The sequence below is a fragment of the Pelmatolapia mariae genome, linkage group LG10_11 (genome assembly GCF_036321145.2).
Source record: "Pelmatolapia mariae isolate MD_Pm_ZW linkage group LG10_11, Pm_UMD_F_2, whole genome shotgun sequence".
Lineage (NCBI taxonomy): Eukaryota > Metazoa > Chordata > Actinopteri > Cichliformes > Cichlidae > Pelmatolapia > Pelmatolapia mariae.
This window is the reverse complement of record NC_086236.1, coordinates 9,688,482-9,710,020: the sequence shown is the minus strand read 5'-3', so window position 1 is coordinate 9,710,020 and position 21,539 is coordinate 9,688,482. Positions and strand designations below refer to the sequence as shown.

At 37.6% G+C, this 21,539-nt stretch overlaps 1 protein-coding gene across 1 annotated transcript; it reads left to right on the top strand.

The window, feature by feature from the left end:
• The first annotated feature begins 985 nt into the window (after positions 1-985).
• On the top strand, positions 986-19,538 carry pou2f3 (POU class 2 homeobox 3). Its single transcript, XM_063487783.1, has 13 exons — positions 986-1,056; positions 1,380-1,436; positions 7,411-7,439; positions 9,087-9,188; positions 10,064-10,169; positions 10,768-10,856; positions 13,288-13,464; positions 14,956-15,097; positions 16,171-16,304; positions 16,981-17,145; positions 17,425-17,467; positions 17,574-17,688; positions 19,433-19,538. Exons 2-13 carry the CDS (start codon positions 1,388-1,390, stop codon positions 19,473-19,475), a joined length of 1,194 nt encoding a protein of 397 aa, XP_063343853.1. The 5' UTR covers positions 986-1,056; positions 1,380-1,387; the 3' UTR covers positions 19,476-19,538.
• Positions 19,539-21,539: the final 2,001 nt, after the last annotated feature.

The following is a 21,539-nucleotide window of genomic DNA, read 5'->3' as shown; positions in this document are numbered from 1 at the left end:
TGGGATGTTCCTAACTTTCATGTAGTACTGTAAATGTAAACTTAGAATAAATAAATGACTAAAATGTTGGATGTCTCAAATAACCATAAAAACACTCTATAGTTTCTAGCTAGTGGCAAGGCGATATGCCACAGTCACCTTTGTCTCTAGCCCTGCACTTTTTAATTCACAGGAATCTTGTTTCTCACCTAGCGCCTAGGACCCCTTCAGATGTAAACACAGCTCCAAGCTGCCCAGCTCCTAATCCTCACAGCTGCTAACTACTGTGCAGGTACTGCAGCCTAGAACTGTTCCCATTATCTCAACATATTTTAGCTTTGAATTTCAGCTCCTTGACTGCTGACTCATTTTTAAAAGGGTGTCATTTGTTCTCTTATTTCAGTTTTGATTTAGTGAATTATTTGTTGGAGGGCTTTCAAATCTCACTCTAGAGTAGTGACAGAGCCAGTGAAATTTACTGCATTTCAGTACTCTCCCAAATGTCTCTTGTCCATGGAGCCTTGGTGTATTTTGTTTCTATCTTATAGTTTTGCAGCTGTTATTGATTACATTTGTTTTTTTTCAGCATGATTTAGCCCCTTTGTCTGTGGTCTGTCAATTTTTAGTATTTGTTGCATGATATGAAAATATATTTTTTCTCAAGAAAGCCAAGTTAATACCTTCATGAAGGAATCACACAAATATCATTTAGTTATTCAAAACATACAAGGATAACTCCACATGAGGTTTTGGTACACACATGCGCTCACACAAACACACACACACACACACACACACACACACACACACACACGCATGCTCTAAAATTTAAAGCAAGCCCATTGTTGTTTTATGCAAAGTGTCTGAAGCTGGATAGGTCGCACAGAGACATATGCAAATCAGCCAGAGTCATCAGCAGGGTGTACTGCTGAGGTGAATGCTTTCCCACTTAGGAAAATCCAGATGAGCAGCAGTAAGAATTACAAAACTTCTTATTCCAACATTCACTTACTTCCTTTTGAATACTTAGAGAGAGGGGGAGACAGCAGCAGGAGCAGCACAGGCTTTTAACTCAAGGTGAGTCACTACTCCAACACCTCTGTTCATCAATGACATTTTAATATCTTTATTTAGTTTTAAATGCACAAGTTGAGTTTTAAGAAGAGTTCCTGTGCCGCGTGGTTACGCCATATGGAGATGAGTGCTGTATGGGGCTATCGGCCTTGCTTATGAATATTACAAGTAGGGATCACACAGGAGTGTGTAAAGTTTGTGCGGTGGTGTGGAGGGGAGGGCGCATTAGAATAAACTCAAGATCATTTTCCTGGGTGGCCTGAGTGCTTCATTGTCCTGGTAAAGTTACAATCCTGTAGGAAAATCAGCTATATTTATCATTACAGATATTAAGATGAGCGCAGACACGGCAGAGCACACGGAGGCTCCAGGTGAACAGACGGGTAAGGATATTTTACCTTCTTCATGGTGCACGGATGGAGTTTGGAGTCTAGAAAACTGTAGATTTGGCCACTGCTGCTATCTTTGGGGAAAGATAGTGAAAAGTTACAGGTTTATTTAATCTAATGTTGACATGGCGCCAACAGCTTATTAAAATCTCTTTTAACTAAAATATTCTGAAATTTTAGGCACTTTTTATAAAAAGGTGAGCATCTTTAATATGGCCTTTTAATGTGTGACTTTAAAGTCACACATTAAAAGGCCAGATTGAAAACATAGATGGGTCTATGTTTCATCGTATTCAATAATATGCGGTGCAGAAACATTTGCTGCTTTTAAAACAAAATAAAATGTTATTAATGCCTCATGCGATGCATGTAAAAAATGATAAAAGCAACATGCACCTGTCTGGAAAAGGCGTATTTGTTTGGGGGAAATGTGACAGTTGGTTTCGCTTGAGGATGCCCAGAGGCTGAGGATGCCACGCAGCCACGACACAAAACCAGGAACCAGCAGCAGCAGAAAATGTGGAACTTTTACTCGGACAATAGCTGTGCGAGAGAAGTGAACAGCTCAGTTTCGTGGAAGTGACAAATGTCTGTACTTTTGCCAACATATGGTCAGGTGCACAGCTGCGTTTCTTTTCCCCACAGAAGATATTTTGATGCAGCTAATCATTTCATTAGTCATGTGATGATCTATTTTAAATGGATTAGTCACCAAATTAGTGAATACAGATTGGTGTATCTGCAGATATTTCTATTTGTCTGGATGTTTCGAGTGGATTTTAGCCTCCACTCAAGCGCAGTTGAGGCGAATAAAATGTAGACTCAAAAACTGAGTGTTTTAAGAGGTGCTTCTTCCCAACAAACACAAAAATGGGGACATTTTCTCTGGAAATAAATTGCCGTTGACGGTTTTGACATTGTTTTCAGTGTTGTGGGCAAACAGAAGCCCCATTGAGGTGGAGTGCAGATAGCAATCTCAGAGACAAACCTAAACAAATCAAAAGTATCTGCACGCTAACAGAGATACAACTAGATTTTCTTTTTTTTCCTATGTGAACTTCATAGTCAGGAGAATCAGGATGGGACAAAGTTGCCCTTTCTTAAAGGGGAGAATCCACCACAGACGCATGATATGGGAATGTGTGCTCTTGTATACAGCTTTGCCTGGCAATGTCTAGAAAAGTTCATCTGTATGTGAAAACTGCTCGCTTTGAGATAAACTAGAAAGCAAAAACGACAGAATATGAATTGTTCTTATCTCAGGAGGATCTGCACCTGCACCTGCTCACTTACTGCAAACCTGTTGCTAAGAAATAATGTTTACATTCATGCTGGATACATTCCTTATGTTCAGAGGCGACTTTTATTTTCAGTGCAGGCCTGTGACAGCGGATGCTGTTGCCTGTATCAGATCCAGGTGTGATTAGACAACAGAAGATTGCAGTGAAAGGACGATAACCTCCTCTTTCATATTTGTACTATTAAACAGGAAATAAAACATTTGTGTTTTCCCCCCACTTTCCAATTTAATTAAGCCCATGCTCACTTCATTTAAACTGGGTGCTGGGTGCGCCTCACGTGCCTCACAGCACGTGTGATTAATAAAATATTTCCTTGTTCTTATCAGAAGAAATCAGCTGCTTTTAAACAAAATTTCTGGAACACCAAAACTTGATATTCAGTTTAAATTTGCAACATTGTCATGTTGCATTCACTAGCTTTGTGTGTACTAACATGTGGAAACACTATGAGCTAACGGCAGGACAAAAATCCGTTTACAAGTTAAGGTCTTCTCTGGAGACTGTGCAGGATCAGAGACAGGAATCAGTGGGAGGATGCAGTTTTACAACCACACTCCTCACTGACACAGTTCCAGTGAGGAGTGAACATTATTGCCATTTTCCTTTGTTTATCTTTCTTTAAAACAAAGTCTTCCAGAGGTCTGAAATGCTGCTGGTATTTAACCTTAAATGTCACCCAGTTTCACTGAAAAGCAGCAAGCGAATATAGTTTTCCTGCAAATATCTGATAAAGTATTGACTTTAACAATTTTTTCAGCATCTTTACCTTTAAAAGGACAACTACTGTACATAATCTATATCTTGCAATAACAGCAAGAATTTTATCAGGATATATTCTTCATTTTTCTAACAGATGCCTATTTAAAAGCCATTAGTCCTGTTCTAGACTATGAAACACAGTGTGCGAAGCATGTTTTTATGCTAATATATTGTTAATTACAAAATTCTGTACAAAGCAGCGACATTTAACACTTGTGTTTTAGCCAGTTTCATTTAAACTGCAGTTGTTTTATGCAGAGAAACAGGCTCATGGGAAACACAGGACTCAGACTTGTTGAAGAACTATTTGGTAACTAGATAAGATTAGTAAAGAGAGGAACCACGAAAAGCATAAGAAGAGAGTTGAAGAAATTCTAAGGAAAATGAAAACAGAAAAGCAAAAACGCTACAAGAGCCGGCCTTGGAGTTTACATGGAGCTTGGGTGAGGAGCAAAGGGGCAGGGCAAGGTGAAAAACACTGAAGCTTGACGAGTATTTGATTGAGACCAGGTGTGCCAGGTGGGGGAATTGAGAAGATGACATCATCATTCAAGAGGAGGAGGGGTGGGGAGTGAAAGAGAAGATTCACAGAGACAAAAGCAGCGACTGAGTTTAACTTTTACCAGATGTAACAAAAAGGAAAGAAAAAGCACTGACATCTTAAAATTGATATTTTAGGTGTTTACAAAAATGTATATAAGTCACAGGAATATAAATAATATGGGCTTCATATGCAGACTTTAATTAGTAATTTCATTGCTGCCATTTTTATGCACCCTTACTCTCGGTGGCCTAGAATTGTAAAGGGTTTTTTCACGGGCATGGAGTTTGATTATTTGTTTTTAAATTAATTTTGTTTCAATTTAAAAAAAAAAAAATTAAATTAAGTTTTTAAATTCAGTAAGGCAAGGCAAGGCAAGGCAAGTTTATTTATATAGCACAATTCAACAACAAGGTGATTCAAAGTGCTTTACAGAGACATTAAAAACAAAAACAAATAAAAAGCAGTAGGTAAAGGTGTATTGCATGTGGGCCCATGTGAAGCCACACTTGTCAAAGCAGTTCTAAAAAAAAAAGGTATATTTGGGCTGCAAAAGAAAAAAATAAAAAATAAGGCACATGTGCATCATTAAAAGGCCTTGAAGGTCAGGCCACAGAAGTAATGGATGATCACAGGATCCTTTCCACTGTGAAGGAAAACTGTCAGAACTTCCATCCAATGGCACAACGAATCTAAAATGCCAGAGCATCTCTGAAACAGCACTATTGGACAGATGAAAGTACAATCAACATATACCAGAAAGAAATGAAAGATATAATATGGAAAACGCTTATGATCATGATCCAAAGCATATTACATGACCTATAAAACATGATGGGAGGCAGAGGGCTGTTATAGGCATGCATCAGGCAGAAGCAAGCAACTATCAACAGGTTGAAGACTTCAAACAGTAACTTCCTGCGAGAGATTCTCGATAAAGATTTTAAAAAATGATCATTTTAATTATGATTATGTCAGCTTGTCCTGGAAAACAAGGGACTGAGTATAAAAACGACTGCACCCATATCCAAAACGTTCAAAATGTGCTTTGGTAAAAAGGTAAAATGATCGTGTGGGTGTATCCAAACATATATGGACCTAACTATATCTCATTAACTATATCTCTCAAATAAGTTAACATGTTCAAAAAGGAGCAGGAAAAGGTTTATTTAATTGCTGTCCTTTCCAACTGTTTGGTAACTAATAATCATAACTTGTCTTTCCCGTTTATGCCCAATCCTTTCATAAATCCTTCCCTGCAATTTGCTGACCAGAGCTCCATATTTAGGCTTTTTTGATGCCATGATTTTACAGGGCTTCATTATGGAGACTTTTTTTTTTTTTACAGTGCAGGTGGAGCAAATTAGTTTGCTGATAGGAAAACAGGGAAAATCAGAGTGACTGATTATTGTTAGAACACTTTGTCCATGCTTCACAATGTGAACTGGTGACTATAAGCAGATTTTTAGGTCATTTGGAGAGTTAGGCAAGAGGTGATGATACTCAAATATGGACGCTTTTCTTATCTGAAAGACCAAAAATCAACAATGAACACATTCATTAACTGTCAGATATTTAAAATACAACAATAGATAAATACACATTTACACAAAGTTAGTTTCTGTCAACATATTGCCACAAATACTCACCAAAGCATCATGATTTGTGCTATTTGTGCATAAAATAGTCCCCAAAAGGTGCACTGTGTACTTCTGTTTGAGTAATGGTGCCTGATTTAGAATATGAAACTGTGAACATGTCACTTATTTTTAAAGCCTTTTCTTCATTTGGGCCATAGCCAGGGTATTTCCAGATGAGCTAACACATCACTGCTTCCGGACCAGCAGATTATTCATACTGTTTAGAATGTAAGCAGGAGGAGGTGGGAAACCTCTATATAATATTTACTTCCTAAGACAAATTCAAAGGAGTAGAGTGTTGATATTGTCCCATGTGCAGTTTGTAATATCTTAGCTGGATTCTGTTCATTGTTTAAGGACTAACAGATGTAACAGACAAAACTTTTTTCTTTTCTTTTAGTGTGCGTGACTTTTTGTGTCAATGCACGGTTTGCAAACATCGTTCCGAGTATCTATGTGTGTGCGTAGACACAGGCTTCCTGCGCTCACAGCTGATTTGCATGTCTTGGTCATTTCCATACTGGAACCTAGGCTGTGAAGCTGGCTGTGCCATGGGGGAGGAGGTCTGGTTGGGAGTGGGTGACATAGTGATGGTGGTGAGGAGTTATGGGTGTATTTGCATTATGTGTCTCCAGCAGCTCACTGCCTCTCTTTCCCCCAGTGCGCGCACACACGCAGTGCAGAGGGATAAATTTGACATTCAAATGATGTGAATTTATCCAGCACACCTCTGTGCTCTCCTCCCCTGTGAGATCGCTCACTGTCCATTTAACATACATTTAAAAGTGACTTTTCTTGAAAAGACTTCTGAACATCTGTTTGAAGAGGGGGCATCTAGATACTTAAAACACCATTTAAACCATTTAAATATGGGATAAAATAATAAATATTGCGCAAAAGCTTAAAAATTAATAACCTAAATTAGTTTTCTTTCAATAACATTTAACTAGGTGCCGATTTTATTATCATTAACTTGGTTGTTTAAAAACTTCAGAAATACAATAAACACAGTTGAATGTGTACATGTATGCTACCAAACTGATTCCTTCAAGTTGTATTGTCTGATTTAAGATGTTTTCACACTTGCACTGAAGCCCTAAAGTTTCTTGTGGGACCATAAATGTATGAGGTAGCAGCATGTGACTTTAAACAGTCTTTAATATTCTCACCAGCATGAGAACAGAGCAAGTAGTTGTCCTGTGAGTGTGCAGCAGGTGAGTGAGCGCCACGGTTCCTTCCTGCTGCACGCTCTACCCAGGAACAGATCTGAAGTGGATGTCACGTCGTGCTGTGTGCTACGCGTGAAGAAGGGCAACTGCAGACAATGTCCTGACATTTTTCTTCAACATCTTAAAGTCAAGAAAGTCAAACCTCAAAAGTGATATTTTCTTCAGCCGCAAATTCTCACTTTTGAAAAGCCAAAACCTGAAATATTTGATGTTGTTCCATCATAAAAAGCTAAACCTACGGCCTTATAGCGATACATTTAACCTAACTCCAAATCAGTTTTTGCTGCATGCAGTCCCATTGTTACTTTGCATTTAAAATGATACAATTCATTTACATTACGCAGGTTTGTGTAGCTTTAAACTGTTCAACTTGTCAGACTGCCACAGAAACTCCTTTATTTAACAGCATTATTTCACTTTAATGTAAAACAAAGGTTTGTCACAAATCAAAGTTTGATTAAGTCTGAATTATTAATTTTTTTCTGTTTTAACTTTCAGAGCGAAACGGAATCGACTTCAGTCGCCAGGTGAGTAGGAGCGCTCACGATATCACTCCCTGTGCTGAAATTCCCACGAACGAGCTCTCTGTTATCAGCAGCATGACTTGTATTGCTTTAAATACAGTAACGGCTTTAAACTACGATGTGTGTGTGAACCTCACTGGTGCCTTTTAAGGACAAACATGGATCAGATTCACATTATTGACATGCACACATTTATTCAAACAACACATATGCTACATATGCTAAACAAATAACTGAAGAGCGCCTGTAACGTCTGACTGAGAGCAGGAGGGAGTGGATAACAGGCTAGAGCATCAAGCAAAGATTAAAGATTAAACTCAATCTCCAGCATCATGATATTGTTATTATTATTACTATACTGCTTTGGATGTTACGATTAAGCATTTTCTAACATTTTCATATTAACAGCTGCTCTCTGCAGCACCACAGTCCAGCTTGACATTGTAGGTTTTTAGCATTTTGGGACATATCTTCAGTGGTGAAAAAATAACATTTGCTGTGCTGTCATTGGCTTTGTTCCCAAACTTTGTGGTTTGGGAAAAGCAACACTACTTACAGACCCAAGATACGGAGCCAAAAGTCAATAATTTCCCAGATTACTGATTCCCAGACTGTTGTTAATTTTGCATCTCAGTCGTCACTTTTTGGAACAAAAGCTGACTGACCTGAGCTTTAAGAGTAGACAGAAGAAATAAAAATGATCTTTGATTGTTAGTTATTTGAAAATTTCCCAGAGTTTTTGTAGAACTTAGATCAGTGACTGATGATCCCTTTTGCTTATTCTTTTACCAAATGTCACTGATGAGTAAATGGTAGATTTTTTCATTCTCAGATTAATACACATTTGTTATTCAGACCGTGTGAGCCTGCACTTGTGCGACTACTTTTTCGATATAGACAGTTTTGGTCTTAAACAAGTTTGCTGATGATAGGAAAACTGTATAACTTTCTGTAACCTTTGACACTCTAAATAACAAAGCTCATTTGCAAAATAAATATCCTACAGGCATGGGAACGGTGCTGAACTGACTAACTTTTTGACAGTTAACATCCTCAGGAAAATCTGCCTGCTCGCCAATGTGAATATTACTGTAATCTCTTTTGAAACAGTCTGCGGCTGTTTGGATACTTCTCCAAACGTTCTCTCTGGTAGAGGAAAACAGGTCTTTCAGTTCTCGTGCTTTCAGGAAGTGCCATCGCTCTCAGGGGTTAGTTAGTGGGGGGTGTGGGGGAGGGGATATTTGCATACTGACTTACCCAAAAGCAGGCAGAGAGAGTCTATCGTTCTTTGTATCATGTTTAGTTACCAAACTGGTCTTGGCAAGGGTTCACAGGTTTTCTGTTTATGTGGTCTGTCTCTACACCAGTGGTTTCCAAACTTTTTTCTAGCAAGGCTTCTTTTTGAAATTAAAATTATTCACAAACCCCACTTACATGTTTTTGTTGGCCAGAAACAATTAAATAAAGAATTTAAATTCCGTTAAAATGAGATTAGATGTCAGATTCACTCATGTTCACTCCCATGGTTCCACATGCCTGGTGGCTCTGTGCCACGGGGGTCTCACACAGCTGTATGAGGAACGGTTTTTAATATCTTCATCAGAAGTTAATAGTTTATTGTGTTGTTTGGCTTTGTTTTCCACGTCTTAGATAAAAACAGAGGACATTCATGACTCACCTCATTCAGGCTCCACCGTGAAGACATGCCACCTGACACAGAGCTCTCCAGTGCATGGAGGTCAGCTGACTGGGGTAAGATATAGACTTAGATTTAAAAATGGGAGTGTATTTTATTTTCTTATAGGGAGTACTATAGAGTAACTCTCAGGGAATCAGTGGCATACTCTTATATTAATTTGATTGTTATTGCAGATGCATTCATTTGGAAACAGTTCTGTACTGAGGGTGCAGGAACTTTACTTACCTAGAAAACAACATGCTAACTAACATTATTTTCTGCTTTTACCTTTAATTTATATACTGGATATTTATAAACTAATGAAACCAAAGTGCTATTACAGATTAAACAACCCAAAACTGATTGATTAGTACCATCTCAACCAGCTACAGAGTGGAATTGTACTTACATAGTTATGTATCCATTATGGTAAAACAATCTCTGTTTTTAAATGATGTGTACAATTTTGCTTTAAATACAAAAATCTTCAGCTTTAACTGAAATCTTAGAGCTGAGGAAAACTTTAAGAAATGCATTGTGCTCTTAGGTGATTAACTGACAAAAAATATATTTTTGTTTTAATATTGTAAATTTCTACTTTTGCGTTTATATTTGTAATGATTTTGTATAATTTTTAAATATTTTTTAAATTTGTGAAGTTATTTTGCATTTTATAAATCCGTAGTCATTATCAAAGTTCTTCAGCACATTTTATTGCTTTGATAATTAAGCATTTTTCTTTAAATTGTGTTTTTGCTTTTTGTAAGGTAAGTGATAAAATGAGAAATCAAATGCAGTTTTTTTATTACTTCATCTCGTGTTTTATTTTAACACAATCATCAGGAAAAAGTAGCAACAAAAATCTAAATATAAAGTACAAGTAAATTCAAGTTAATTGACTTATTAATTTACTTCTTACTCATTTTTCTTGTGGTGCTTTCTGCTCCAGGAGCTCACATCTCTCCACCCCATGCAGCAGCTGGTTCTGATGCCTCCTTCTCACCTGTCATCTCCCTCCCCCTTCCTGCTCTCCCAGAGTCCCTCAAGTCACCAAGGTGAGGTATCATAAAACATCCAGTCAGATCACAGCTGGAGTCAGAGGCCTGTATGAATAGTTAAGACCAATGCTTTCCTTTCAGGGGTTAAAGGCACCATTACATAATAGAATAGACATTTAATAGACAGCAACTTTGCACATCACATCTACACATCAGTTGGTTAGCTTACCACAAAACAACCTCTTAACTTGTTATAGCTTGTTTTATAGCTTGCTATCAAGCTTGTATAAAAACAGAAGCATAAAACCAAGCCTGCAGGAGAATTTCTTTCAGGCAAAGTAAGTTAAACAAATGTCTTAAAAGAATAGTCAAACATTTCGAAAAATAGGCTTGTTTTTTCTTTAAAATTGTTCAACGGGAAAATACTCTCACAGCTTAAAAGACTGAAAACAGCAAAAACATCAAGTTTGCTAGCAAACATCATGTTCATTTGAGCTGACTGGTTAGCTTATCCAAAATCTAACAGATGGCGGAAAACAAGAACAGTTTACCTGCTTGGCCTTATGTGGACACCTTAGGCTATGTCAAATATTTAAATATAAACACACAGTCACAAAACAGTAATATTATTATTCTGTGCTGCTTTTCTTTGCAGCCCTTCTGCAGCAGAACCTGCTGTCTCTTCCCAGCCAGAGTCCAACTGGTCTTCTTCAGCATCAGCCTGGTCTGGCTCTGACTCCACAGGTAAGTCCAGAACACTTCCAAGTGTGCTGCACCAGAGGCAGACAATAAGACTACAGGTGTAAAACTGCACAGATGTAAACAAGTCATATATCGAAATGATCCAAACACCTTCATTCATGCTTCATTTCTGTGGAAGCACATTTGACAAACAAATGAATTGTGGTTAAGCTTTGGCTAATTTTAGATAATGGACAACTTTGTTAAGGGTTTGGGAGGCATCGTGGTCATAATACATGTTAAAAAAAATAGTTTACATCATCAAATCTGAAAAATGTTTCCACCTGACCTCCTCAGATTTAGCTGATTTTTATTGTTTAGTAACTTTGGTCTGTTTTTTGAAGGCATGCAAAATTTTTACAATCCCTTCAAAGGTAGGTCGGAAAATAGAATTTTCCATCAGAGTTCCAAGTCAGAATTTTCATCTGCAACTTGGAGTCCCAACTCGGAAAGTTATAGCAGCCTCACTAATCTCACATTAATGGTCCAAGATGGTGGCGGTGAATGTAAACATAATAAAACTGCAAAACTTGTAATCTGTCCTTCCTCTGTTGTATATTTGTAACTTGCAAAATAAACCATATAAAGAGTGCTGACCAGGATCTATACACGAACATGGTGCAGCATTGTGTTTAAGCACCAATAAAAAACTACTAGTGCTACATAAATTGCTACAGCTTACTTAGCTGAGTTTAAATATGTAAAATTAAATTATATAGCCATTTTCACAGATAAAATTCGTAAAGTGTGTCACAGTAAAACACAAGAAATAAAAGTATAACATAACTTTACTACTGGAACAACTCAGGAATGACGTCACTCCCACCTCAAACATCCGGTTTCCAAGGTATCTGGAATGTGGAAAAAATAATACATAAAAAAATTAAAACAATGGTACTCTCCTTTAACACACGCTACCCACTCTCAAGCTATGTCTTCAAAGCTTCAAAGGAAAAAAAAACATCTACTTATAACTTCTTTTTTTTTTACTTGAGATATTTATTGAAAAGTAATCATTTCAATCTATGAAAATCTTCCACTTCCTCTTGCGTGCGCCAGCGCATCACAAACTTCTCCAGCATCTAAACTTGTTTGATCCAAGCTGTCATAAAGCAAATGTGAACACCGGTGATGTTTCTCTATTTCACAACCTTAAGTTAGATTTGCATATGTTAAATTAAGGCTATATTAGAAATTTACATTGATGCAGAAGGAATCACAGCTGGAAAATGAGCCTTTTATCAATATGTAGGTAAAAAGGAGACCTTTCATGTGATATGATCAATTGTTTTGACCAGCCACCTATCAAACAACATGATGACATTTTAAGGATTCATGCCATGAAGCTCCCAGCGCACAGTTTTTGTGCTGATGTTAATGCCAGAGGATGTTCAGAGCTCTGCAGTTACTGAATCAGCAGAGCGTTGGTGACCCAGTGACCCTGCTCTGTAACTTTACGTGGTTGCCACTTGACGGCTGACTTCTGAACGTTTCCACTTTGTAATAGCGTCACTTACAGTTTATCGCAGAATATCTAAGTTGGAGGAAATTTCACAAACTGACTAGTTCCACTGGTGGCATCCTCTTACAGCACCATGATCGAATTCAGTATGCTCTTTAGAGCAATACATTATTTCACTATTGAGCTTATTTTGTGTTGTCTTTACCTAACCTTGTATAATCTTCAGGGATAGTGTTGCTTTTAAATTGGGAGAAAAATGAGTCAGTGAATTCACAGCAAGCCAAGTCAAATGTTCTGCATTTTGCACACTCTGTCTAAGGAATCGTCCTTAATTTGACCAGTATTTCCAGTAGAGAGGAGACTCTAAATAGTCAGAAATTTGTATATGGGCTTCACATCTTAACCTTTTGAGCTAAAACAGAGCAAACTAATAATGCACTAAGATACACTGCCAAACGGAGGTTCAGAAAGCAAAAGAAGACAGTTGTTTAATTAAGTTTAGATATATAATAAAGGGGGGGAACAGTTACTACAAAGGATAATCCTCCTTTCTGACTCTTAGAATGATCATAATTTACAAAATGAACATGTTTTATTTATCGTGGCCTGGAAGTAGTTACCAATCACAGAAAGTCATCAGGAAAGTGTTTAATGAGGGATGCAAAGGACTGTTTTTCCACAGACTTCTCCAGTCCATTAAACTCATAGCAACTCCAGAGAAGTCGCCCCCTGCTGGCCATTAAACAGAATGTGAGTTAAAGGCACCTCGGCTGGCTTCACTGTTCAGCCCAGAAAGCGACATCTATGATCCTGCCAGGAAACTAAACAGTAAAAGCTGAAGTTGAAGCTTTTGTCCTGCATATGCATAACAGTCGTTTTTTGTCTCAGTACAGTAAAAACTGTATTTTTTTTTTTTTACCTTACATCACCTGGAAACTGAAGATTTCCCTCTGTGATGTTTCTCTGATCCAGGCTATGGGTCGCTCGGGTCTGGCAGGACCTTCCATGGAGAACCACATGGACATGTCCCACCTGCAGATGCCCAAACACATGTCGGTGCCTCCACAGGAGGAACCTAACGAGCTGGAGGATCTGGAGCAGTTTGCTAAAGCATTCAAACAAAGACGGATCAAACTGGGTTTCACTCAGGTAAATCAGGCCCTATAAAAAGACCTGAAAGACTGTATTCACTCATTCGGCTCACATAAATGCATTTTGCATTGACTGTTTTCTCTTTTTATGCTGCAAAAATATAGAGAAAGTTACACAAGACTCTGGATGTTGCAACATGCTCATGAAAACCAGATGGTAGTTGTGTGGTTTTGGCCTGTGGTGACCACACTTAATTTATTCAGTTATGCATCAGAGTCCTGATTTTTTTAAGACCATGTTTACATAATCTTATAATTAGAAATTAGGAGGCTGGAGCCTATCCTAGCCAATAATCCACCAATAATAATAATAATAATAATAATAATAATAACAAAAACATATATGGTCACAGTTAAGCAGGTTAAAAAAGAGGGCAAAGAAGGCCACATGTCCACCCTCATGATTTCATAACCACAAGTCATTTGGGAGGGATTAAAGTTCATTTAGATAAACGATAATAAAGTTCCAGAAGAGTAAAACAAGACTCTGGCACCACTAAGTGTTTATTCAATATTGCTGGTTTGCTACAAGGGAATTTCCATAGTGCATAAACCTTGCATGAGAAAATAGAGGGGCGGATGGATCGTTTCTGACAGAGTATTTACAAATTCGCCAGCACACCAGGTCTTGCCTAACCCCCTGCCAGTCCTATGCAGTTTTATTTATTTATTTTTTATTTAAAAGCTACAACTAATAATTTAGCCAATGCCTCTTTATAGCCTATAGCCTTATAAAAACAGTTAATAAAGAACTTTAAAGAAAAAAGCTACAGATCCAAATGTAATGACCATTTTTCACAGTATCTAAACCAAACCAAGTAGTTTTTAGTACATAAATTTAATGACGAAGTTCATAGTGCATAAATCCAACCAAGAAGTTGTATCCGAATAGTGACGAAACTTATCTAGCAAAGGACAGCGCAAGTGAGAAAGAGATAGAAAAAAATAAGTTAAACAGAGTGCAAAACTCAAAGTCATTAGGGAGGAATTTTAATTTGCTGCAATGAGCCATGATCAGTTGTGTAGGAGAAAAACTAGTATTTGGCACTCCTGAGTTTTTATCAGACTTTTTTGGTTTGGTTTTTGAGAATTTCAAATAGTGCAGAAACCTTCCATGGAAGAATAGTTTGGCAAAGGGATTGTTTCTGCATTGCAGGCCTTGGTTGATCCCTAAATGTAAACAGCTGTAATTAGTAGTAACTAAAGCTATCTAGCAAGTTCCCATGAAAGTCAAAATAGATGGAAGTTGGGGGGAAAATAAGCAAAACCAACTGTAGGTCGAAATCAAACACAAACGGGGGTCTCATGGCTTAAAAACCTGTAACATCACGGCTCCATCATCAGTAAGATCTAATTATGTGCCGTTTTTCTTTCCTCAGAGTATAGGAAGTCAGAAAAAGCTGCTGAATTTACCATGATTTGCTGATTGAATTGCTTTTGCATGAGAGATCCATCAATGTTTTGTGTTCTGTTGTGTTTGTACTCACAGGGAGATGTTGGCCTTGCAATGGGAAAACTCTACGGGAATGACTTCAGCCAGACCACAATCTCTCGATTTGAGGCCCTGAACCTGAGCTTCAAAAACATGTGCAAACTCAAACCTCTGCTGGAGAAATGGCTGAGCGATGCCGGTACGCAGCAACTCTTATTATGTTTCCTATACTACCATTAAAATTGTAACAAACTATTCTTCCTCATCACAACAAGTTTTTTCACCTATTTTCACGAGCATTAGTTCATATAGTACACCCTCTGCTGATCACAGAAAATCAGGATCTGAAAATCTGCACAGTAAAAAAAATGTTTAACTGTTAATTATAACTGTTAATCCACCAGAATGTGCAAGCTTTTTAATCAAGATGATATTTGTAATGTTAAAATATAATTATTGCTTTGATTCATGAATTTGTAAATTTACTGTTTTAAAAAACAGAAAAATAGTAAATCACAATTCTATTTCTATTTTTATTAAGATGCTAAACTACGCTTATTTACCTCCTTCCTTCGTGAATAGAATCATTAGTTTTAGTGGTTGAATGTTATGCTTGATTAATTCGTGACTTCTTAGTAACATCCTCAAATTATGGGTATGAGTAACATGTAACGTGAGTTTTTTGCCTATATAAATAGCAATATAATTTTTTAGTTTTAAACACATTTTAGTTAGATTTCTAAAATGTGTGTTTTCTAAACCTAAATAAATTGAGCAATATATTTTTGTGCAATAAATAAATTGTTAAAAATGCGGGATGCTGGATGGAGCAAATGTGACAAATTAAACTCATGTATGCAAATTAATGTTTTTTTTATTTTTTTAATTGTCAGAAGATTCAATAAATATTCAATTTTCTGGCTATCATTTCATAGTCCAGGCTTTACAGGGTGAAGCACTATTTTATTTTTGTTATTTATACCTGAATTGCCCCTAATAAAATATGAAATGCCTGATCAGTCATTACATGAGCTAACATGCAGACATAAGAAGTCTGGATTTAACACTAAGGAATGCAGATATGGCTGATGTTGTTAATCACACCCGTGGATTTACAAAAATGTCTGCTACAACTAAACCCATCAGATATCATCTTCCCAGAAATGTTGAATATGTAAAAAACTAATACTGGGGCACAAAATATGTTATAAAATCTAAGAATCTCATTTTATTAATTCAATTTCCATGATGCTTTTCTTTTTTTTACATCAGAGAACTCACCTTCTGACTCGATGAGCAATTCCAGCTCTCTGCCGACCCTGATGGAGGGCTACGGGCGCAAACGGAAAAAGAGGACGAGCATTGAAACCAACATCAAAATGACTCTGGAGAAACGTTTCCTGGATGTAAGACTCATTCATTACTTGTCTTGTTTTCATGGTGAGCATAGTGAAATCCTTTATAACTGAATAGGCGTTACTCGTTAATGAATAAAACCTGGAAAAATCTGTCCTGTAGAAGAAGATATCTAAAACTTGGGTTAGTAAAACACATGATGATGCAAACAAACAACACTGTTATAAGCTCTCCTCTGTTAGAGAACTTGTATTGTGGGAGGGAAGGTAATAAAAGAGGTACATCGGAAATGTTAAGATTGTGGATGACTGTAGACATGAGCTGGGTGAATCCATGAACACAAAGAAATTAATAGGATAGTCCTGACAGTTGGCCTTCAGCCTCTACTCTTTGTTCCCTCTGCTGCCGTGCAGGCGTTTTAGTTTATGCAAATGTGCAACTACCATCGGCTGCAGTTTTGAGATGGGCCTCTCAGCCAAGAACATCCCCCGTGTGGACCTAACTCTCATCTGTTTTTATATTTGATTTTTATTTATAATTTAATTAGAATTTTATTTGAGTTTTCAAATCTTTTTAGCGATGACCAAGTAATTTTCTTTTATCATTGCTTAATACGGAGCTTATTCAAATGTCTTGGACACTCATTGTTTGTCAGGCAGATATCAACGTTATGCACCTCCTATGCAAAATTACAAGGTCGAAATCATGCATATTTTTGAATTTCAGAACCCTAAGCCCAACTCTGAGGAGATAACCCTGATCTCAGAGCAGCTGTCCATGGAGAAGGAGGTGGTTCGAGTTTGGTTCTGTAATCGTCGCCAGAAAGAGAAGAGGATCTACTGCCCGACGGCAACTCTACCTGTCAAGTCTCACACCTACAACTCCAGGATGGTTAGCCACCTGATATATTCTTTCTTTGACTTAGGTGGCAGAGCACTCTTATGTCTGCAGAGAGGAAATGTTTAATTATCTTTAATTATAAAAGTCCAAGTATAGTGTGTAAGCTGTTAGCCACGCAAAGTAAACAGGTCTTAAGTTGGACTTTTCTTTGAGCCAAGCACTTTAAACACCTACGAAGAGGATTGGTAGATATATTAGAGGGTTACCTATAACCTGCTCTTTGTAATGCCAGTATGTTTAACCATCCTAACATCCATTTTATTGTTTCAGGCCTCTGCATCCAGGTCCTACAGCCCTCTGGCTTCAGGTGGAGGCAAGTCCCATCCAGCTTCAATAATGTGCCTTTCACTGTCACGTGTATACAGTAATCATCTGTATATGTGTACATGTTAAATAATATTTTAACCTTGTTTTCACAGTTTCTTCAAGTTCATCCCCAAATAGTATGAGCCGTGAGGCATCTCCCAACGGTCTGTCTGCAGCCTCCACCTCTCTAACCTCTCCAGTCAGTGCAGCTTCCTACAGCACGCCAGGGTAAGAAAGAGTCACACAGACACCCCGTTTTTCTGTAAAAGATATTTTTCCTTCACCCCAGCATCAATATTAGTTTTAGGATGTCAGCTCAGGACGTTGTTACCATGGAGAGAGTGTTTCACAAGCCGTTATCAATAACTGGCTGCTTCATATCCACTCCAAAAACAATGGAAACTGTTTTTTTAACTTTTCCTCAGAAACTGAAAAAATAATTAATTTGCTTAGATATCCAATCCGTCAGCACTTAAATAACGTCTGTCATTTGAGATTTAAATGAGCAGTTTGTCTTTTTATTGGCACAAGTTAAATGAGGAGAGTGATGCCACTTCCAATAAAAATAAAAATAAAGCCAATAAACAGTTAGCTCAGACAAAAAGGGTACTTGAGATGGATTATGTGCAGGATTTTAACAGATATGAAAAAGTGGCATTGCTCTTTTTGTTTAAGACTTTTGCAGCACTCTTTTGCAACACACACAGACGTATTGTCAAAACTCTGATTATTACACAAGCGTAGGAAGTATTTCCTCATAAATCGGCTGTGTAGCAGGCAGGATATGGACACACCATGCAAGATTCGGGGATGGAACATAAACTGAAGAACTGCTTTAATGCTGAAGTCTTACAAAAATTAAAAAAAGCAATGGCAGAGCACACAGCCGAGAGAGAGGACGCGACAAAGGGCAATAGGAACACTGTATAGTTATAAACACACACGAGGTGACAAGGGGAGCAGATACACCGGGGATGACAGCTGAACCTAATTGAGAAAACGAGACAAGGGAAGTAAAATCTAAAACAAGACACTGAGATTCAAGGAATAAAACACAAGCCAAAATGAAGTCATTAGGAAAAGCAAAACCTCAGAATATAAATGTAAAGGAACAAACCAGGAAACACTGTAATAAGTGAAATACAAAACTCAAAACAAATAACTCACAAGGAAGAGTCGGGGACGATGACAGTTTCCTTGTTTGTGTATTAATTTATTCAGTTTATTCTTCTGATGATTTGCTTGTGGAGCTTGATTTTCTGTATCTATGTGGAAAAACACTGCGCTTGTAGGTTTTCCCCTTGACTGATGAGCTATTAAGATAAGTTCAGGTTAAAAAATAGGTCCAAAAATGAAGGACAACATATGTATATTTAGAATAGCATGGCTTTCTTTCATTAGTTCTGCTCTTGTTTACATATACAGATTTAAATGCCAATATTAAAAATAAAACTTTTTAAAAAAAATTGTGTTTATCAAAGCTACTTTCAGCTGCACTTTTATTCACAGTGGGCAGCTCCACATGTTTAAGTTGGTCCAGTTCTTTTACAGTGGATGCGTTTTTAACGTATACGTTAAAAAACTGATTCTTACAAGTGTGGTGTGTACTGACAACATATAGAAAGTGCCTTATAAAGATTTAAAATATCAAATCACATTTGGCCTCTGACCTCTTCTTCAAGCTAAATAGATTAATCTGAAGGTCAAACTAATAATAATGCCATATAGGGCTACTTGAAATTTTGTTTCTTACTGCCATTATTTGTATTGACAACATACATATAGGGAATGATATATGGGGATTCTAAATAACACGTTACTTTGGGCCTTTCACCTTCCCTTCTCTGCTGTACCTTTAAAGCCGGGCACTCTGGGAATCACTCGTCTACAAAAACATATTTATCAGAATTTTTTCCTGTACTTTTTAAAGACATTTGCCTAAGAGCTTGCGATCTTCCCTCTGGTCTTTCAGGTCATGGTACCGCACATGGAACCATCCCACGTATCACCACTGAAAAACTGTATGACATGAAGTTTTTGAAGGTAGTTTTCTTCTAGAAGGATGCACACTGAAGATGGAGTTGCTCATTGTCCCGTAACACACATGGTTACAGCTACAGGTGAAAGCTCACACGGACACATGAGACAAAGAAGCGAGAGCAGCACAAGCAGAGGACTGCGTGCCACCACTCTTCTGTCAACACTCACTTCATTGCTCATGCAAGTCCCAACAGCCTTCAGCTGTTTGATTTGTGTTCAAGTGACTCTTTATTCAGTTGCAAATATGAAGAACACACACACAAATCACACACACACACAAATATCCTAAACAATGGAGGGAAACGTCCTGTCTGAGCCTGTAACTGCCACCACTTCAAATAATTTATGTGAATGTTGAAGGAGTCCAGATTTACTCAGATTGTGCATCAACCTGTTTATAATGCCATCTTTCTCCTCTCATCTGTTGTTTTTTTAATGTTTATATTGTATTTAGTGTTGATTTCAGGGTGTTTTTAGGGATTTTACAGGTTTCATGTATGTTTGTTAGTGCTGCAACTTGCTTCTTTTTATTCAACACTGTACTCTCGCTGTACCTGAATAAGATCAGGGCATGTCACATGAAACGACTTTAAGTTAAAAAAACAGGTATAAAAACGAACAGAAATGCCATGCCCTGTGTCAAGCTCATTACAGATGAAACTTTGAACCATAATTTGAATTTCATCGTGCCATCTGGCTCTTATCAAAGCTCTGAATGGGCTATTTGCACGGTTCATTAACAAATCACATATGTGTTAGACACTTTTATGGATATTGAGTTTTATGGCAGATGTGGAGGTTTCTTCAAACCGTTTAGACCCTTTGCGGGCAACTCAGTGAATCCTAGCAGTTAACATCATTAGTGCGGCATCTTTAATTATAGGAATTATAGACAAAAAAAAAAAGGTGGGGAAAAAGGATTATGAGACCGATTTTGATGATAAAGTTGAAGCACTGGTGATGGTATTGCACTCTTTTTATTACCTACATCCTGAAATAATAACTGATGGGGATTTTTGTGCCATTTAACACTCAAGTTTTCCAGAGAAATAAACAAATCTCCTTTGTATCATAATTCATACGTAAAAGGCTCTTTTATATTTCAAACAGAGTAGTTTGAATAACGTGTGCCTGGATCACACTGCCCTCCATTGTGTCCTATAGCTCTTCTCCAGAATGCCTGCCTCTTTTGCGTAACTTTGCAGCTTTGACTGTTCTGCAGGTCGTTGCAGAGCACAGCGCGGGAGTTTCTCAGCTGCTAAACGCTGTTGGTTTAGGGCTATATTAAAAAGATACTCAGCTAATGGCTGAGAAACACCATCATTGTGTTTTGCAGAGACTCTTTATTCAGTGTGGAGGCAACAGCGGGGAGTACGTGCCCAATCAGATCTGCTTAGAGCTGGCTGATCTCTGCATTAAGCACGTATCCAGTTTTAAATGTCGTCTCTATGCATAATACACTACTTTAACAGCTGCAGTCTGAATGTTTGAACTTGGTTACGACCTGTAAGAGTGTTTCATACTGACACTTTCTTGTCACTTTCTGTGTTTAGCTAAGCTGTCATTTCCTGTTATCGTCAAGTTAAAGAAAATAACTCTAACAAATCACATCAAAGTAGCAAAACTGCCTGCAATGCGCCCTCTGACATGAATCAAATCACAGGAACTACACACAATGCTTATTGCTGGTTTTTGGGGTCTTTGTGGGATTTGTTGACAGTTGTAAAATATAAAATATCACCAGACCTTTTGTTTTGTTTTGTTTTTAGTTTGGAAGTGGAGCACTTAAGCAAGTGTTGACAGAGTTTCTCTTTATTTTGTAGCTCGTAGCTTGCTCTGTCCTCAGTTCACTTGTGTTTGCCTCTCTACAGTTTCTGTTTTGAGTGTCCATTGTATATTTTTTGTCCGGGGTTAATGTTTTGCAGTGGGACCAAACTCCAACTTCAGCCATAAAATGAAAACAGCCACTATATTTACTGTATGTTATGTAATGTCACAGCAGAGTCATGTTTTTACTGATGTAACTGAAGCTACCACTG

What these genes read in the sequence shown, in the direction of transcription:
- pou2f3 (XM_063487783.1), top strand. Translation starts at nt 1,388, where the DNA reads ATGAGCGCAGACACGGCAGAGCACACGGAGGCTCCAGGTGAACAGACG. An exon ending in GGCTCCAGGTGAACAGACGG is followed by an intron (nt 1,437 to 7,410) that starts GTAAGGATATTT and finishes TTTAACTTTCAG; the next exon opens with AGCGAAACGGAATCGACTTC. An exon ending in GAGTCCCTCAAGTCACCAAG is followed by an intron (nt 10,170 to 10,767) that starts GTGAGGTATCAT and finishes TTTTCTTTGCAG; the next exon opens with CCCTTCTGCAGCAGAACCTG.